We start from the raw sequence: 14,393 nt of genomic DNA, 5'->3' as shown, positions 1-14,393 counted from the left end.
ATTTCCATATCATTTGACGCGGTTCGTGGCTTTAACTAATATTGCTACACTCCGGCAACCATAACTGAGGTTTTAAGAGTAACTGACGGTCTTGAAAAATCATGCAATAAGTTTAATATTTTTTGTTTTGTAAGGCCTAGTTTTCACTAGCGACGCAACTTAGCACAAGCATCAGAGTTCATACAAGATCCTCAAAACACAAGCGCAAGAACCCGGACCGGAATCAAAGCATTTAGTTCCTCGTGTTTGTTCTTCTTGATCAGCTCCGTGTTTTTTTTTTTTTTTTGGACTCTTGCGTAACTACTCAGTAATTTCCTACTGGGAACTAGACCGCGGTTCAAAAAAGGGAAACGGAATAACTTTCAAGACCCGTTTGGTCACTTTTGACTGACACCAAGTTCCAGAGTTTTGTAATTTTTTTGCTTACTAAATTCTGAGCTTGTTAAATCTTTAAGTATAATCAGTGAAATTATTTAGCTCCAGCATGGAACAATTTCCTGTACCTGTAGGAATGCAGGCCAAAAACGTCCCTTAAATAATACTCTTTTGACAACACACATAATGTTTACACCATGCGCGATCTGAATTCCGACCCGCTAAAGAGACTAAACTGTTGTAATAACATAGTTGACTCACGCGCCCGATAAACTCAAATAACTTGCATGGCAAAGACCTGAACAGAAGAATAACACCTACTTTTGTGGGTGTCCTTAATGAAACATTCCTCTGCGCATCGGTTTTAAAGAAAGCAAGATAAACTATAAGGGGCAAACCAACGGATCTTTTCGGTAAATTATCTGTTCGGAAGGCCCTTAATCCCCTACCATTTTCTAAAAATAATTTTCGCCTCGAACTTTCGTGATATGGGAAATTTAAGGCCTGGTGTTTTCGGATTGATAAAAATGTCGTTTTGGGTACCGAAAAAAGGTCAGCTAAGATTTTCGGAAAGGAAATAAGAACCAAGTTTTTTGGGAAATGGCCAAAAATGCCCTAGTAATTTCGAAAAGACTCAAGTTCCCCTAGAATGACCAAACAGATAAAAATATTATACCGCAGCTTTAAATGAATCTACAGAGCTTTAAAGGCACTCCAGATAGCCTCAAATAGCGTTTCAAAGGATCTGAGAGAAAACTCCCATTGGGTGCCCCTGAACTATATACCAAAAGAAAACTTAATACATGTAGAATTTGGCAAAAAATGTTATCCTGTTTGTTTGCGTTTGTTTTTTTAGTTGCAACATCCCAGGGACTCCAAAACGAGCAAGAATTGCTTAAATGAATTTATCGGATATCGAACGCGGGTGGAACAAAACAAATGTACGTACGTCGTTCATCGAATAGGATTATTATTTTTTTTTATTTATTTTTTTGGTTTCCTATTTGCGTATTGTTTTCAGGAGTACCAGATAAATTCTCCCCGAGAACAACAAACATGCGAACAAAGCGGACCAGCGCTGTAACTGGCTCTCGGAAAAAACCGTTTGACACGAACTATTTCCAAGCAGCAAAGAATAAAGTACAGAGATCACAACATCTTTCTCATTTATCTAAAATACATTTTCCTCCACAATTCACACATATAAATAAGAGGTAGAGTATTAGTATTTACATGTAAGGCTGCCTTTGATTTCTAATTTTTACAATTTCATTCTGTGTAATTTTTTTTAATTATTATTGTAAAGCGCCATGGAGAGCTGGTGGATTATGGCGCTCAAGAAATCTATTTTAATTTTAATTTTTTTTAATTAGGAGAGCTGGGTGGTTTTACTTCGCTGTTTAACGGGGAGTTATGGTTTGAGTCTGAGGGGCGTTTTTCTGAATTAAAGGGGTATAGAACGGTAATTAGGTGGCGTTTTGACCTGCTACCAAATGTAGGCCTGTTTATCATACTTCATAACTTGAGTAGTTTTTCCCAGTGGCGCTGCACGGATTCCCAATGCCGGCAACTGTTTTTCTCTTGTTTAATTCGCGTCACTCGCCGAAACTATAAATAACTTCAACGGTTCGGCACAGCTGCACTTATTTAACTTCTGCTTGTCTGTCTCCGTGTCTGATTGCATTTGTTTTTCTCGTGATAACACCAAGTGTAATGATCTGAAGTGAGATAAACGAACGACTTATTAGAAAGTCTACCTAAGCTGTAGTTCGATGTAGTGTTTTTTGCTGTCTTATCATTGTTAATGTTTCAAGCAAGATCACAGCAGTTCGCAAAACGAAATTCAAGCTGTCGCATGACAAGGAGAAACGGACCATGACGACGACGCGACAACGACAATGACGATGATGGTGACGACGACGAAGCAGCGACGACGACGACGTCAACGAGAACGTCAGAAAACAATAGTTTTAATTAGCAAAACACTGGCTATGCACGTGCGTTGTACACTTTGGTACATTTCTTTGTCGTCCTCTGCAAAACAACAACGTGAAATGACCAAATTAAAGGTTTTATGGAGAACGTGAACGCATGATGATATATTTTTCTTTCTATTTCTGAACTTTAAAGGCGCCCCTACGACGTTAGCTCCTCGATAGTTCGGCTACATTGCACAAACTGAGAGAGTATAAATCATCGCAAATTTATTCAGAAAACGCGAAGGTAATTTTTTTAAGTTTCGTCTTCGTCGTCGACGTCGTCGTCTCTGCTTAAGGTCCCTATTGATGACGACGAGACGACGATGATGCCGATGATGATGACGACGATGGTGAAGACGATGATGATGATGACATGACCAAGTTCACGTGGTTATATCCTATTTGAGTAAATCAAAGTCCAATAAATTCTCATTTACCGTTACAAAGTCTATCACTGTAGAAAGAAATATCACTGACCTCGTCCATCTTCCGCCATCTTGAATTTAAACAATAACGAGGAAGGAAAATCAAGATCCAGGGAACTCGGCGAGAATTTGCTCAGCCTTAGAACAGTCCCAACCGTTGCCTTGGAAACTTCCCTTGACGACATCAACAAACTTCTGAAGAAATTTCGTTCCGTTTGATACTGAGTCGAAGTCTCTCACGCGATTGTGATTAGCAGACAGGTCCGATTTTGCGTCCTTTTGAATCTGCCAATGCCAGTAACACATCTCACCGGCATACATCAGTGCAAGGAGATGGGTGTCACTAAATACACCTGCGATCAATAAAAGAAAGAAAGAACGAACGATTACTCATTGGCAAACACGTGGGGCGTTGTGGGTAACATCTCCAGAAATGGTCTCTGCAACAGGCAACTTCAACGTTAACTTTTTGTACACTTTATGCGAATATTGTATTTTAGGCGGGAAGATTCCGTGGCGATGCGCTTGAAGATATCGTTGACGAACGAGTTCATAATACCCATCGCTATCCTGGAGATTAAATTTAAATTTATATACCTTCAAAAGGCTCTTATAATTTCTTTTTTCTTTTCTTTTTCCGTGGCGTACCTGTAAACAAGCTTTTTTAGCTAAGCGTAATGACCATATTAAATATATTGATTGATTGATTAATTGAGGGTTTGCATTTAAAGATTGCCAAACAATGTTCTTCCACGACAACAAGAATACTAACCTTCTTTCAGAAGATGAACCATATCATTGTCCGTTATGCCAACATTTTTGTGCTCATCCAACACAAGGGGCGAACGAACACTTAACATTGCTTCCAGATATTTGACTCCTGATACAGCACACTAAATGGAATAAAGGAAAGGGATAGAGGTTCCAACAGTGAGCACGTAAAGTGCGTGTCAATCGCGTGGCTAGTACTGATGACTGCCTTTCCTTAAAACCGTCGAAGGTTGGAGTCCTAGGGAAGTGGTCAAAACTACTATACTTGAACAGGACCCACAAAACCCCAAAAACGATGGTGGCCTCTGCCTGCACCCCCCTTCTTCAACCTCAAAAGGTGGTGTCTTTATTGCATAGCCACCCCTCTATCCAGCAGTAAAAAATGACAATTTGACAACCTCAATTTCCTTGTTTATCTAGCAATGCTGACTCTTGCTAGCTGAATATTTCTGTGTTAACTCAAATTTTAAAGCCAGACAAGGTGGGTCCTCTTTGAACAAACTTGTTATGACCAGTTCCCCTACAGTTATATGCTACTATATGGGGAGTAAGTTTCTAAAGAAACTGTGTTGCTGCGTCAGTGGGGAGTAGAAACGAATGTTTGGTTTCAGTTATCAATCGACAGAGTTAATGACTAAAGATAAATTGGCCACCGTTAGCCCTTCGTCAGAGCGAAGACGAAAGGCTAACGCTTGAAACGTCATCTCTTCATGGAATTATACGCTATATAAATTTACAATTTTATTAAAATTTCTAGAGAAAGGAAACCCCATACCTCCATGAGGTGTAATGTGTCGAGCCGCCTTCTTTCTGGATCATTAAACACTGTATGACAGTACATGTAGAACAGAGCTCCACGTCTCCAATAAAGACACTCCAGCATATCAGTACCCAGGATTTCCACAAGCTATGTATAATGATGACACAAAAATTATTCACAGCATCTTTGTTAGATTATGTGCACTTGGCACTCCCTTCGATGCGATCGGTTCCCCTCCCACCCCTCCCACAAAATTCCTTTTTTATTCTATTTATGGCTAATTGGAGCAGCATCTTTTGACAGATGCCTACCTTAAAAGGAAGATTGTACGACTGCTTAATCAATCACTTTGTGGAAAGTCGATACGGAGGGTCACTGACCAAGCAGGCCAGCGAGGGACTAAAATAACCTTGTCAAGGAAAGTACCAAGAGTATCAAGGAGAGCTAGAAGTTCTCCACTCAGCCAGTTCACTCACTTGAGCATAGTTTCTAGAAAGTTTAGGGTCTTTTGTAGCAGAGAGGGGCAGGTGGAATTATTTTGAGCCCAAACTATTTCACTTGCCCCACCTCCAACCCTCGCATTTTTTTCAATAACCATGATCAAGTCATCAGACCCAAATATATATATTTTTTCAAATAGTTGATTCCCCTTTTGCCATTGTTTGGCATGCTGTCCTCCCCTCCCTCAAATTCTACCAGTCCATTTTATATCATATGGAAAAGAAAAGTCTCCTAGTTCACCTTCTCAGCTATCAACAACAACAACAACAACAAGAAAGAGACTGCTAGCAGTCTAGAGGTAGCCTGCAATTCAGGCAATTTTTTTTGGGTGAGCAAAAGCGGTTGAGCTGTGGCTGCCATCTTGGATTTTAAAAGCAGAGGAAGATTGGGGAGAGCAGAAAGTGCAACCAAGGGGGTGGGCACTAGGCTGAACAAAAAATGAAGGGGGAGGGAAGGGGAGAAGGTCACAACAGGGATTTACAAATATTCCACACAAATGTACCCTGTTGGCATAACATTTATTAAAAAAGAAGCGGGATATCTATTTCAGATAGGACTCTACTGTAGTTCATGACATTCACTGCAGCTGATTTGATTAACTTCAACTTTCGACCAAACTAAGAAAAGACTACATGTGAGAGCCATGCGAAAAATCGCTTTTGTTCTCTTTTATTGTTTGAGGTTTGAGAAATTAATTGTTTCCTCGAAATCTGCCATTGAGATCCTCGAAAAATTCTTTGAGTGTCTCAATACTCAATACTCGAAACTTGAACTCAATACTCGATTCCCGATAGCTTCAAGGATCAAGGATCGAGTTTCGAGTCGAGACTATCAACTTACATTTGCACAGTACTGTAATAATTTATTATGACTGGTATTTCATTCACTATTCACCTACCTGACTTTCTGATCCAAACAGCTCCTTCACCAGTTGCTCAGGTTGGTCTAGTCTACCTTAATTAAAAGTTACATGTTAGACTGCTTACAAGTCTATAAAATGTCATTCAATCAAATTTAAAGTCATGTTCGGTTATCATGGAAAATTAGTGTACCTCACACAAGGTAGAAAATTTCTCTTACGTGTAAGCAACAAGCCTCTCTCATTGTTATACACTCACATGTATCATATTACAGATTTCATTTAAATATTAATTATTTAGTTGTTCACACATGTAGTTATTAATAGTATGCAACCTCATAATCTGTATAAATATATCATGAAAAATAATTTTCAAAGCGTCATAATTATATAATGAATTTTAGTTATTTCATTTTTTTAGTCATACAATAATAAAAATTCCATTTTTCTGATTTGAATGTGTGTTTTTGTTTGTTGTATGAGTTTGTTTGTTGTATGGTAATGTTGATAATGAGTTTGAAACAATCAAAAATAAAATTTGAACCAAGGATAAAATTGAACCACAACATATACACTATAAAACAAATAATTTATATATCAATAATGTCAGTTACCAATTAAATACTTTATTTCTTTTGTACTCCTCTCTTGTGGAAAGTCTTCATTTACCAGCCGGCATTCCGTAACATAGGTTGCATCAAGAAGAGCCTGAAATATTCAAACTTCAATTTAAAGATTGGCCAAATCACTGACACATTTAAACCAACTAGAGCAATTGACAGCAAACCTGTGAATACTGCTGTACAATTTTAATGCGCATCTCTTTATTTGTTGAACTCTGCCTGTTAAAAAGATGAAGAATGAAAATACACAACTGCAGATCTAAGGGAGTGTTACTGAAACTCAGCTCCATTTTAAGTTCAAAATAAAAAAAAAGCAAAAAGCAAAATGTTTTGATCGATCCACTCTTTACTGAAACATTAATTTACTGTATATTCCACATCAGATGCAAGTCCTCTTAACTTACCCCTTTTCAAGAACAGGAAGACACATTTTGCAATTGCCCTCTGCCTTTTCCAATAATTGTAGCTCATCAGCATCTGAAAACAGAATAAAATTGGAACTTATCGAGAGTTCCTTTCTCTTTCTTTCTTGTGTTTTTATTTTTAATTACAGCATGCAACTGTGATATGGTTCTGTACTCCCTGACAGATGGTAAACCCTGGTGAGGCACAAATTTTGTCATACCAGAAGCATAAAGAAGACAAAGCCACCAACGAACGGGAGAGAAAAAAAGCCGTGGAATCGAGGTTGTTGTTGCACCCCCCCCCCCCCCCCCACTCCCCTCCCTGCTCCTGATTGAGCCTCATTATATTTTTATTTGTTTCATAGAAAAAACATGCTGCTACAGAAGAGATTTCTATTTGCAATGTTCGTAGTGAATCACAGTGAATCAAATCATCTGTTTTCCATCAACATCACGTTAGCTTAAGCTTCTCCTTGTGAAATCTGCAAGGTCAAACAACCGACCGGCGCGCGACCACCACGGAGTCACCCACTAAACATTAAATTGTGTGTACAAGAAAAAGTTCGATAAACAGGATTCATACCTACCCGAGGTATCTTTTCGAATGGCATTGCATTCTGCTTGTAATTCTTCGATCTTTGCGATGATTACCTTTTCCAAATCGATGCCCTGTTCTTCCGCCATTTTTGTTTGGTGCGCAAAATCTGAGCCTGTGACATTATAGAGTCAGCCAATTCGCTAACCAAGAATTTTACTTCAAGTAAGACTCTGTGTTGTGTCCCATCAATTGGTTTGTTTCAAAATGGCCGCTCTGGTGGAATGTGGTGATAGGGCACAGGAAATCGTTGGAAATCACGAAAAGGACTCCTTTTCGGTCTTTCACGAGATGCGATCTTTCGATGAACTATGTGACATCACGCTTAAAGTAAACGGGAAGGAAATCCGCGCTCATCGAGTCGTTCTAGCGGCTTGCAGCCCTTATTTTCGAGCAATGTTGACTACAGGCTTTGTTGAGAGTAATATGGGAACAATATCTTTGCAAGATTGCGAGGAGAGCGCAGTTGAAAAGCTTGTGGAGTTTCTATACACTTGCAAGCTTAATCTGAACGAGTCAAACGTGGAGAGTGTCCTCGGCGTAGCAGCTCTGTTCCAAATTCATCTGGTAGTTCAGAAATGTGCAGATTTCTTAGAGACCCTGATCCGAATCGAAAACTGCCTCGGGATTCAATCACTGGCGATGCAGTATTCTCTGTGCAACCTTGAATCCAAGGCAAGGAGCTTCATCAGTTGGAATTTCATAGAGGTTTCACATGAGAGCGAGTTTGTGTTGATCCCTGCGGAACAGTTGAGCACGATTGTGGAAAGTGACCGACTGCACGTGAAGATGGAGGAAGATGTGTTTGAGGCTGTGATGAGGTGGTACAAGCATGACAGAGAAGAACGGATCAAACACCAGGTTAGTTGTTTATGTGAACGCAGGATCTGTGTTTATTGCAGTGTAGTTTGAAACCAAAGGAAGGCTGATATGGGTGAGGTGGGGGGGGGGGGGGGGGTGAATGGTACTCAACCAAGTTTCATACAGGCTAGGGAGGCTCTGCTAGGGGGTGGGAGTGGGGTATCAACCCCTATCCCTTTCACATATCAACTTTTACCAAACTGGGCCCAGTTGCTCAAAACATGGTTAGCGCTAACCGGAGTTAAATACCATGACAACCTATAGGTTTTAATACCTCTTAACCAATGGTTAGCGCTAACCATGCTTTGAGCAACTTCCCTTTAACATACTGTACATAAAACAAAAAATTGTACCTGCTTCTTATTCTTGGTTTTCACAAGACGTCACCAAATTCTAGAATTCATAACTGGGAGGCCTACAAAATTTTTCCTTCATTCAAGGAAAGATTACCTAAAAATATGTCTGTTCACAATTTCTTAGTTCGATGTCGTGCTTCCTTTTGAAAATAGAACAGTTTCAATTTCCGAGTTTCCATCGTGCGTGACATCAGGAGGATGGCCGTGACAGAGCTTTTCCGTCTCTTAAAAATGACTCTTTGGGTGATTTTCAGCATTCTAAACAATTTAAGTTTGAGTAAAATATTAATCTAAACATTGGAAAATTCACAAGGGCAAACAAACATCTTTTCTGACAAAAGTGAACTCCAGATGTTTTTTCTTATTTCCGGCCGCCATGTTTGTGCCCCTCAGTGGGACACAAACATGGCGTCTCCATACTAAGCTCTATAAATTTAAGTGGAACATTTTGTCAAATAACTAGAGTATGGAATGCCGCACAGACCTGACACTTGGACAGATGCTTTATTTATTTATCCTCTATACCATGTCAATTTCTTGACCTCATTCATGGAATGGTTTCGATTTTTTTTTTCAATGGCGTAACAGTGAAAACCGAGAATACCTGTTTCTTCAGTTATCCTTAGTTAAGCCAAATCCCATATTTTTTTCGCTGGTGACAAACAAAATATCTTTATGATGGCCAATCAATAAACCCTTATCACTCGGCGGCCATGTTGAGTCTCTGGGGAATAAAAAGCTTTGTTTTTGCGCAGCAAGCCTAGGCCAGATGAGAATTCAGTGCGAAGCCTGCTGTACAAAACAAAGCTTTTTATTCTCCTGAGACTCAACATGGCCGCCGAGTGATAATGGTGTATTCACCTTTAGTTGTCAACTCTGTTGATAAACAAAACATTTGTTTCTACTCCCCACTGACACAGCACCACAGTTGCTATAGAAACTAACCCCCTTATCCATAATGGAAATGAAGCCTAGTGAAACAAGGTCAGGCATACGCTTGTCTAATCCTTTCCTTTACACATGCCCAAGATATTTCCATCCTTTGCACCACAACCCCTTATCATAAATCAATCACTCTCCTCGCCCCACCATACAAGGTGCAAGTATGTATCTGTGGTTTTGGTTTGTTCTGGCAGGAGATCTTTGAACTGGTTCGCTTCCTTTGCATTAAAAAAGAGTACCTAGAGAACGTCGTCTTGAAAGATGAGCTTGTCCTTGGTGTAGACAACTGGAAAAAACTCGTAGAAGAGGCGATTATCGACTTATCCACTCCATCAAACAGCAGAAGGAAAACTGCGACAAGACGAAAATCTCCTAATGTCCTTTACCTGATCGGAGAACTATCAAGCCGGATCGAAACATTTGATCTTGAGACTGGAAGCTGTTATCCTGTCACGAGTATGGCACAAACGACAGGAACCGCCGTTGTCGTGAAGGAAGAGTTGTATGTTGTGCTTGGTGGCGGGACCCGTGTAGAAAAGTATGATTCAAAGCTGAACGCTTGGTTCCAGGTCGGTAATGGCATGAAGGAAAGCGACTGTGCTGTCTGCGAGAGCATGGGTTCAATTTATGTGATTGGCGGCGGAAAACGCGCGAAGAGCTTCAACCTAGCAACAAGCACATGGAACAAACTCCCCAGTATGAGCATGCGTAGGAACTTCCACAGCGCAGTTGGACTTCTGGGAAAGGTGTACGCCATTGGTGGAGTTACAGTCCCCGGGGACCAAACAGTAGCCTCGGTCGAGTGTTTTAATCCTGCGAGCAACTGCTGGGAGCAGGTTGAGTCCATGAGCAAAGAACGCTTTCGTCACGAGTCCGCAGTGATGAAAAATAAAGTTTTTGTAGTTGGCGGACTGGATGGGCAAAAAGCCGCGCTGAAATCCGTGGAAGTGTATGATGCAGCGACAAATGCTTGGAATGGCGTTTCGTCGGTGAATCATCCGCGACGTGATTTTGGTCTAGGCGTTATCCACGATATGATGTTTGTGTTTGGAGGCGGAGGAACGAATAGTATAGAATGTTATGATAGCAATTCTGATGATTGGAAGGTCATTGGAAGTCTGGCTACGAGGTGGAATACTTTCCGTTGTGTGTTGTGTCCTTTATTTCAGACGTGACCCTTATATTCTCCATGGTACAAAACTGTTTAAACAACTGATACGAAAGTTGACCTCAGCAGCTTTCATTTGAATGGTCACACTTTAGGGTTTTATCCAGATTCAAAAGTTAGAACCACCTTCTACAGCATAATAAACAGTACCACAGGAAAGTACTGCTCAGTAGCTTTCATTTGAAAGGTCACACATTAGGATTTCATTCACAGACTCAAAAGTTAGAACCACCTTGTACAGCATAATAAACAGCACCACAGGAAAGTACTGCCCAGTAGCTTTCATTTGAATGGTCACACTTTAGGATTTCATTCACAGACTCAAAAGTTAGAACCACCTTGTACAGCATAATAAACAGTACCACAGGAAAGTACTGCTCAGTAGCTTTCATTTGAATGGTCACACTTTAGGATTTCATTCACAGACTCAAAAGTTAGAACCACCTTGTACAGCATAATAAACAGCACCACAGGAAAGTACTGCCCAGTAGCTTTCATTTGAATGGTCGCACTTTAGGGTTTTATCCAGATTCAAAAGTTAGAACCACCTGGCACATTCAAGAACATTACAGCAAGTTACTATTCAATGACCTTTATTTAAATTGCTGGTCTTTGAGATTTACAGTCAACCCAGGTCACGCGTGAACAGTATTTCCAAGAATGAAATGAACATTCGAATTTCTCTTTGTAATGTTCTACGTGTGAATGAAATGTTGGACATCTCCCTGGAAATCGTTCCGAAAAAGACGCATTAACTGAAAAAAAGATTTAAAATACTTGGGAAACAATTGTTATTCTTGAAATATTCAATTTTGCAATGTAAAGAAAAATTCAAAGCTTTATACTGTCAATAAGCTAGGGAAATTTATACGGGAACTCGGAAATCTCGTTGGCGATTTTGAAAACTGACATGTAAATTTCAAAACTCCGTTCAAATTTCAAAAATATCGTTCACGCGTGACCTAGGTTGACTGTAATCTTAAGAGCGGGTTTCAATTGAGTCTTGTAAAACCAAAACCGTAATTAAAGTAATTTCTCTGGCCAATCGCAACAGAGGTAAACAGCACAATCAGCCAATCAGAACTCGAAGCAAACACATGTAACCTGCGTCAAGCGCGGGAAAACCCGTGCGACCAGACACGATTGGTCTTTGTTTGGGTTCCCATTGGTTGAAAAAATGGCGCGAACTTTGCCAACCAATCATAGAGTCTAGTAAAGCAAAACCAAAGCAAACGCGAAATTACTTTCAACACTCAATTGAAAACCGCTCTAAGACTAAAAAATTAGCACAGCATTGTATAGCAAAATATAAAGTCATTTACAACACTGAGGAAAATACTGCCCGGTATTCGTGTTTTTATGGCCCCAATAACACTTAGAAAAGTGCGAAGTTAAACTGAATCATAGAAACAATAGAACTTTACGATATTGAGATGTTTAATAATGCAAAACATGCGCAAAGTTTCAGTGGCAACAAAATTTACCAAGTCGGATATTGAATGCATTCCAACATGCCCACTGAAATACCTGAAAGTCCACCAAATTTGTCTAATGTCAGTCAGATTGATATCACAGCGCACAGGCTTGCAGCTTAAGTATTTGATTTACAATGAAATTTTTTTGTTTATAACCAAATTTGCCTCAATTTAATAGTTCTATATCATCAAGTTAAACGACAGGCAACCGTAAACAACTCGAGAAAACGACGGGAGCAAACTTATGCGCCCTGGCGATTCAAACTCGGGACTGAATGCAATGTACCCCACGAGACCATTTCCTGGAAATATTGACTTATGTGTAGTAACTGTTACCGGCCAACCGAATAAGGTGCGCTGAGGCGACCTAAACGTCATGTTTGTTTCTGTTAGAACGCTTTTCAGTTTATTGTCGAAAATAATTTCGTGTTTGCTCTGGTTTTACTTTGCTGCGCTCTGAGATTAGTTTGAAAAACTCACATCACTTTTTCAACCAATGAGAAGCCAAAGTAAACCAATCTGATTTGCTCGCACGCGTTTTCCCGCGTTTGCTTTGAATTCTGATTGGTTGCGCCGTTTGTGCCTGTTCTGATTGGCCAGAGTAATTACTTTGGTTTTAGTTTTACGGCAATCAATTGAGCACAACTCATTATGTTAGGTACACTTTATACCTGCAATGAGAAATGTAAAATACTTTGTGTATACGGCAATAGCCTCTTGTTAAACGTAAAATAAAAGAATTAAATATATTTTTTTTGTATCACGGAATTAGTCTGTTAACTGTTTTGTATTTGGACATCGTGTCGTAAGGATTTGAAATAGACGACGGTGATAATGTAATATTGAACAAACAGGAAACGCTAATCTCTGTTTCTAGTTGTAGAAATTGGCTTAGAAGTTTCCTTGCCTTCTTTTTTTTCTTGTTTTTTTTCCCTTCCTTTTTTGCGCTTTCTGTACATCGATCTCCAGATTCCCAGGGGGCCGATCTTTATCCATATATGATAAATCCCCTTGTCTTATTCAGTCGTGCGTGTACGTGTGAAACAAATACCATTGTCACGGACGCCTTGGGGTAATGTCGTTGGAGCGAGGCTGCACGTAACTCGCGGGCAAGAACGGCTGCCATGGCAACTGGCTCTTAAATCCATTACGACAGCTCTGTAACCAGAGAAAATTTAATTAATGTTATTAAGAATATTTAATTTGAATTGGTAATTACGCCTTACAGAATTTTGCGTATGATAAAACTAGTACATTGGTGCAAAGGGGAAAGACGATCATAAAATATTGACATTTTGGAACGAGAATTTTCCGGCAGATCTTGCACTCGTCCAGCCCATACAAGCCAGTAAAATATTATGCCGTATCGCACTTTTCAATCTTGTTCCTCATTAAAAGTGGTTTATATGGCACAATATTACTGACTGGCTGTCTTAAAAAATATCAGTTTTTATTTAGTGATGTTAAGAAGTTTTTTAGCTTGAGCGTGTAAATATCTTTGCGCAATCATATTATAACTTGTATATTTACCTCTAATCTGAAGCAAGTCTTGAATAAACATTTGAGTCCTTTTCTCACGTCTCTCTTGTGAAAAGCATAGACAAAGGGGTTTATCGCGGAATTAAGCAAAAGCAAGAACATAATGACGTTAGAATTTAAGGAACAAGTGGAACGAAGGTCGCATATTTCTTGAAGCAGTTGTGTCGAGTAGCAAAGGATAAACACAACGGCAGCGATCATAAGTAACTTTGAAGACGAAATGTCTGTTGAACGAAAGCTTGCTTGGTATCCGTGGTTGAATTTAAGCTGCATGTTAACCTCGTGTATACGCTTGTAGTGTTTTCGTGTAATGAGATAAACATGCAAAGTCGCTGGTATTAGGATTAAATAACAAGTTATGACGAAGAGAAGGGAGATGGTTGGGTAAAATACCCTGTTAGCTTCACTGCGTTGTTGTTCGTCGCTTGCTATCCATGTTAATGGTATAAGGCTTGTGAAGAGTGGTACAGACCAGCACATTGTTACCAGAAACGCGACAGAACGCCGAGACATAACACTCATGTATTTATACGGAAATAAAATCGCGATGTAACGGTCAACTGTCATCATGCACAGATTCAACACTGACGCAGTATAAAATATTGAAGAAACAAAATCAAATGTTTCTTGCAACGGGCCGTCGTTGGATTTGTAATAATTTATGAAATAAGCACCTGGAAAAAAGCTTGAAATCCCGATACCCAGATCGGATACTGCCAGAGAACAGATAAAGACGTTTGCACTGGTTCGAAGCGCTTTC

At 39.7% G+C, this 14,393-nt stretch overlaps 4 protein-coding genes across 5 annotated transcripts in view; 1 reads left to right on the top strand and 3 right to left on the bottom strand.

Moving 5' to 3' along the window:
* The window catches only part of LOC146475447 (uncharacterized), a 132,440-nt gene extending 129,557 nt beyond the window's left edge, over positions 1–2,883 (bottom strand). Inside the window, exon 1 of the mRNA XM_085115840.1 lies at positions 2,832–2,883. The gene's annotated coding sequence lies outside the window, so the exon portion shown is untranslated. The remainder of the gene's footprint in view (positions 1–2,831) is intronic.
* Positions 1,219–7,421, bottom strand: LOC146475446 (RAB7A-interacting MON1-CCZ1 complex subunit 1-like). The gene is made up of 8 exons (XM_085115854.1): positions 7,285–7,421; positions 6,698–6,770; positions 6,458–6,512; positions 6,285–6,378; positions 5,710–5,765; positions 4,326–4,457; positions 3,552–3,672; positions 1,219–3,132 (listed from the first exon to the last, which is right to left on the bottom strand). The coding sequence occupies exons 1-8, from the start codon at positions 7,379–7,381 to the stop codon at positions 2,882–2,884; spliced, it is 879 nt and encodes a 292-aa protein (XP_084971980.1). The 5' UTR covers positions 7,382–7,421; the 3' UTR covers positions 1,219–2,881.
* Positions 7,422–7,494: 73 nt separating this feature from the next.
* On the top strand, positions 7,495–11,268 carry LOC146475445 (kelch-like protein 20). 2 transcript variants are annotated; one of them, XR_014865874.1, is made up of 3 exons: positions 7,495–8,153; positions 9,646–10,702; positions 10,807–11,268. XR_014865874.1 is itself a non-coding variant. In XM_085115848.1 (2 exons), the coding sequence occupies exons 1-2, from the start codon at positions 7,500–7,502 to the stop codon at positions 10,624–10,626; spliced, it is 1,635 nt and encodes a 544-aa protein (XP_084971974.1). In that variant the 5' UTR covers positions 7,495–7,499; the 3' UTR covers positions 10,627–11,267. The 2 variants fall into 2 exon arrangements, 1 of the variants encoding a protein (XP_084971974.1); XM_085115848.1 differs by having other exon boundaries at positions 9,646–11,267.
* A 966-nt stretch (positions 11,269–12,234) lies between these two features.
* LOC146475444 (cannabinoid receptor 1-like) lies at positions 12,235–13,945 on the bottom strand. Its single transcript, XM_085115856.1, has 2 exons — positions 13,625–13,945; positions 12,235–13,252 (listed from the first exon to the last, which is right to left on the bottom strand). The coding sequence occupies exons 1-2, from the start codon at positions 13,904–13,906 to the stop codon at positions 13,151–13,153; spliced, it is 384 nt and encodes a 127-aa protein (XP_084971982.1). The 5' UTR covers positions 13,907–13,945; the 3' UTR covers positions 12,235–13,150.
* Positions 13,946–14,393: the final 448 nt, after the last annotated feature.

This window comes from Pavona decussata, unplaced genomic scaffold (genome assembly GCF_977016875.1).
Source record: "Pavona decussata unplaced genomic scaffold, jaPavDecu1.1 SCAFFOLD_84, whole genome shotgun sequence".
In the NCBI taxonomy this organism is placed as follows: Eukaryota; Metazoa; Cnidaria; class Anthozoa; order Scleractinia; family Agariciidae; genus Pavona; species Pavona decussata.
This window is presented reverse-complemented; position numbering and strand designations above follow the sequence as displayed.

Bases quoted from the DNA above. Each gene is read 5' to 3' on its own strand.
- LOC146475445 (XM_085115848.1), top strand. From the start codon at position 7,500: ATGGCCGCTCTGGTGGAATGTGGTGATAGGGCACAGGAAATCGTTGGA. The intron at 8,154-9,645 runs GTTAGTTGTTTA...TTGTTCTGGCAG, and splicing joins AAGAACGGATCAAACACCAG to GAGATCTTTGAACTGGTTCG.
- LOC146475444 (XM_085115856.1), bottom strand. From the start codon at position 13,906: ATGCAGCTTAAATTCAACCACGGATACCAAGCAAGCTTTCGTTCAACA. The intron at 13,253-13,624 runs GTAAATATACAA...CTCTGGTTACAG, and splicing joins AGACTTGCTTCAGATTAGAG to AGCTGTCGTAATGGATTTAA.
- LOC146475446 (XM_085115854.1), bottom strand. From the start codon at position 7,381: ATGGCGGAAGAACAGGGCATCGATTTGGAAAAGGTAATCATCGCAAAG. The intron at 6,771-7,284 runs GTAGGTATGAAT...TTCTGTTTTCAG, and splicing joins CATTCGAAAAGATACCTCGG to ATGCTGATGAGCTACAATTA. The intron at 4,458-5,709 runs GTAGGTGAATAG...CATTATACATAG, and splicing joins TGTTTGGATCAGAAAGTCAG to CTTGTGGAAATCCTGGGTAC.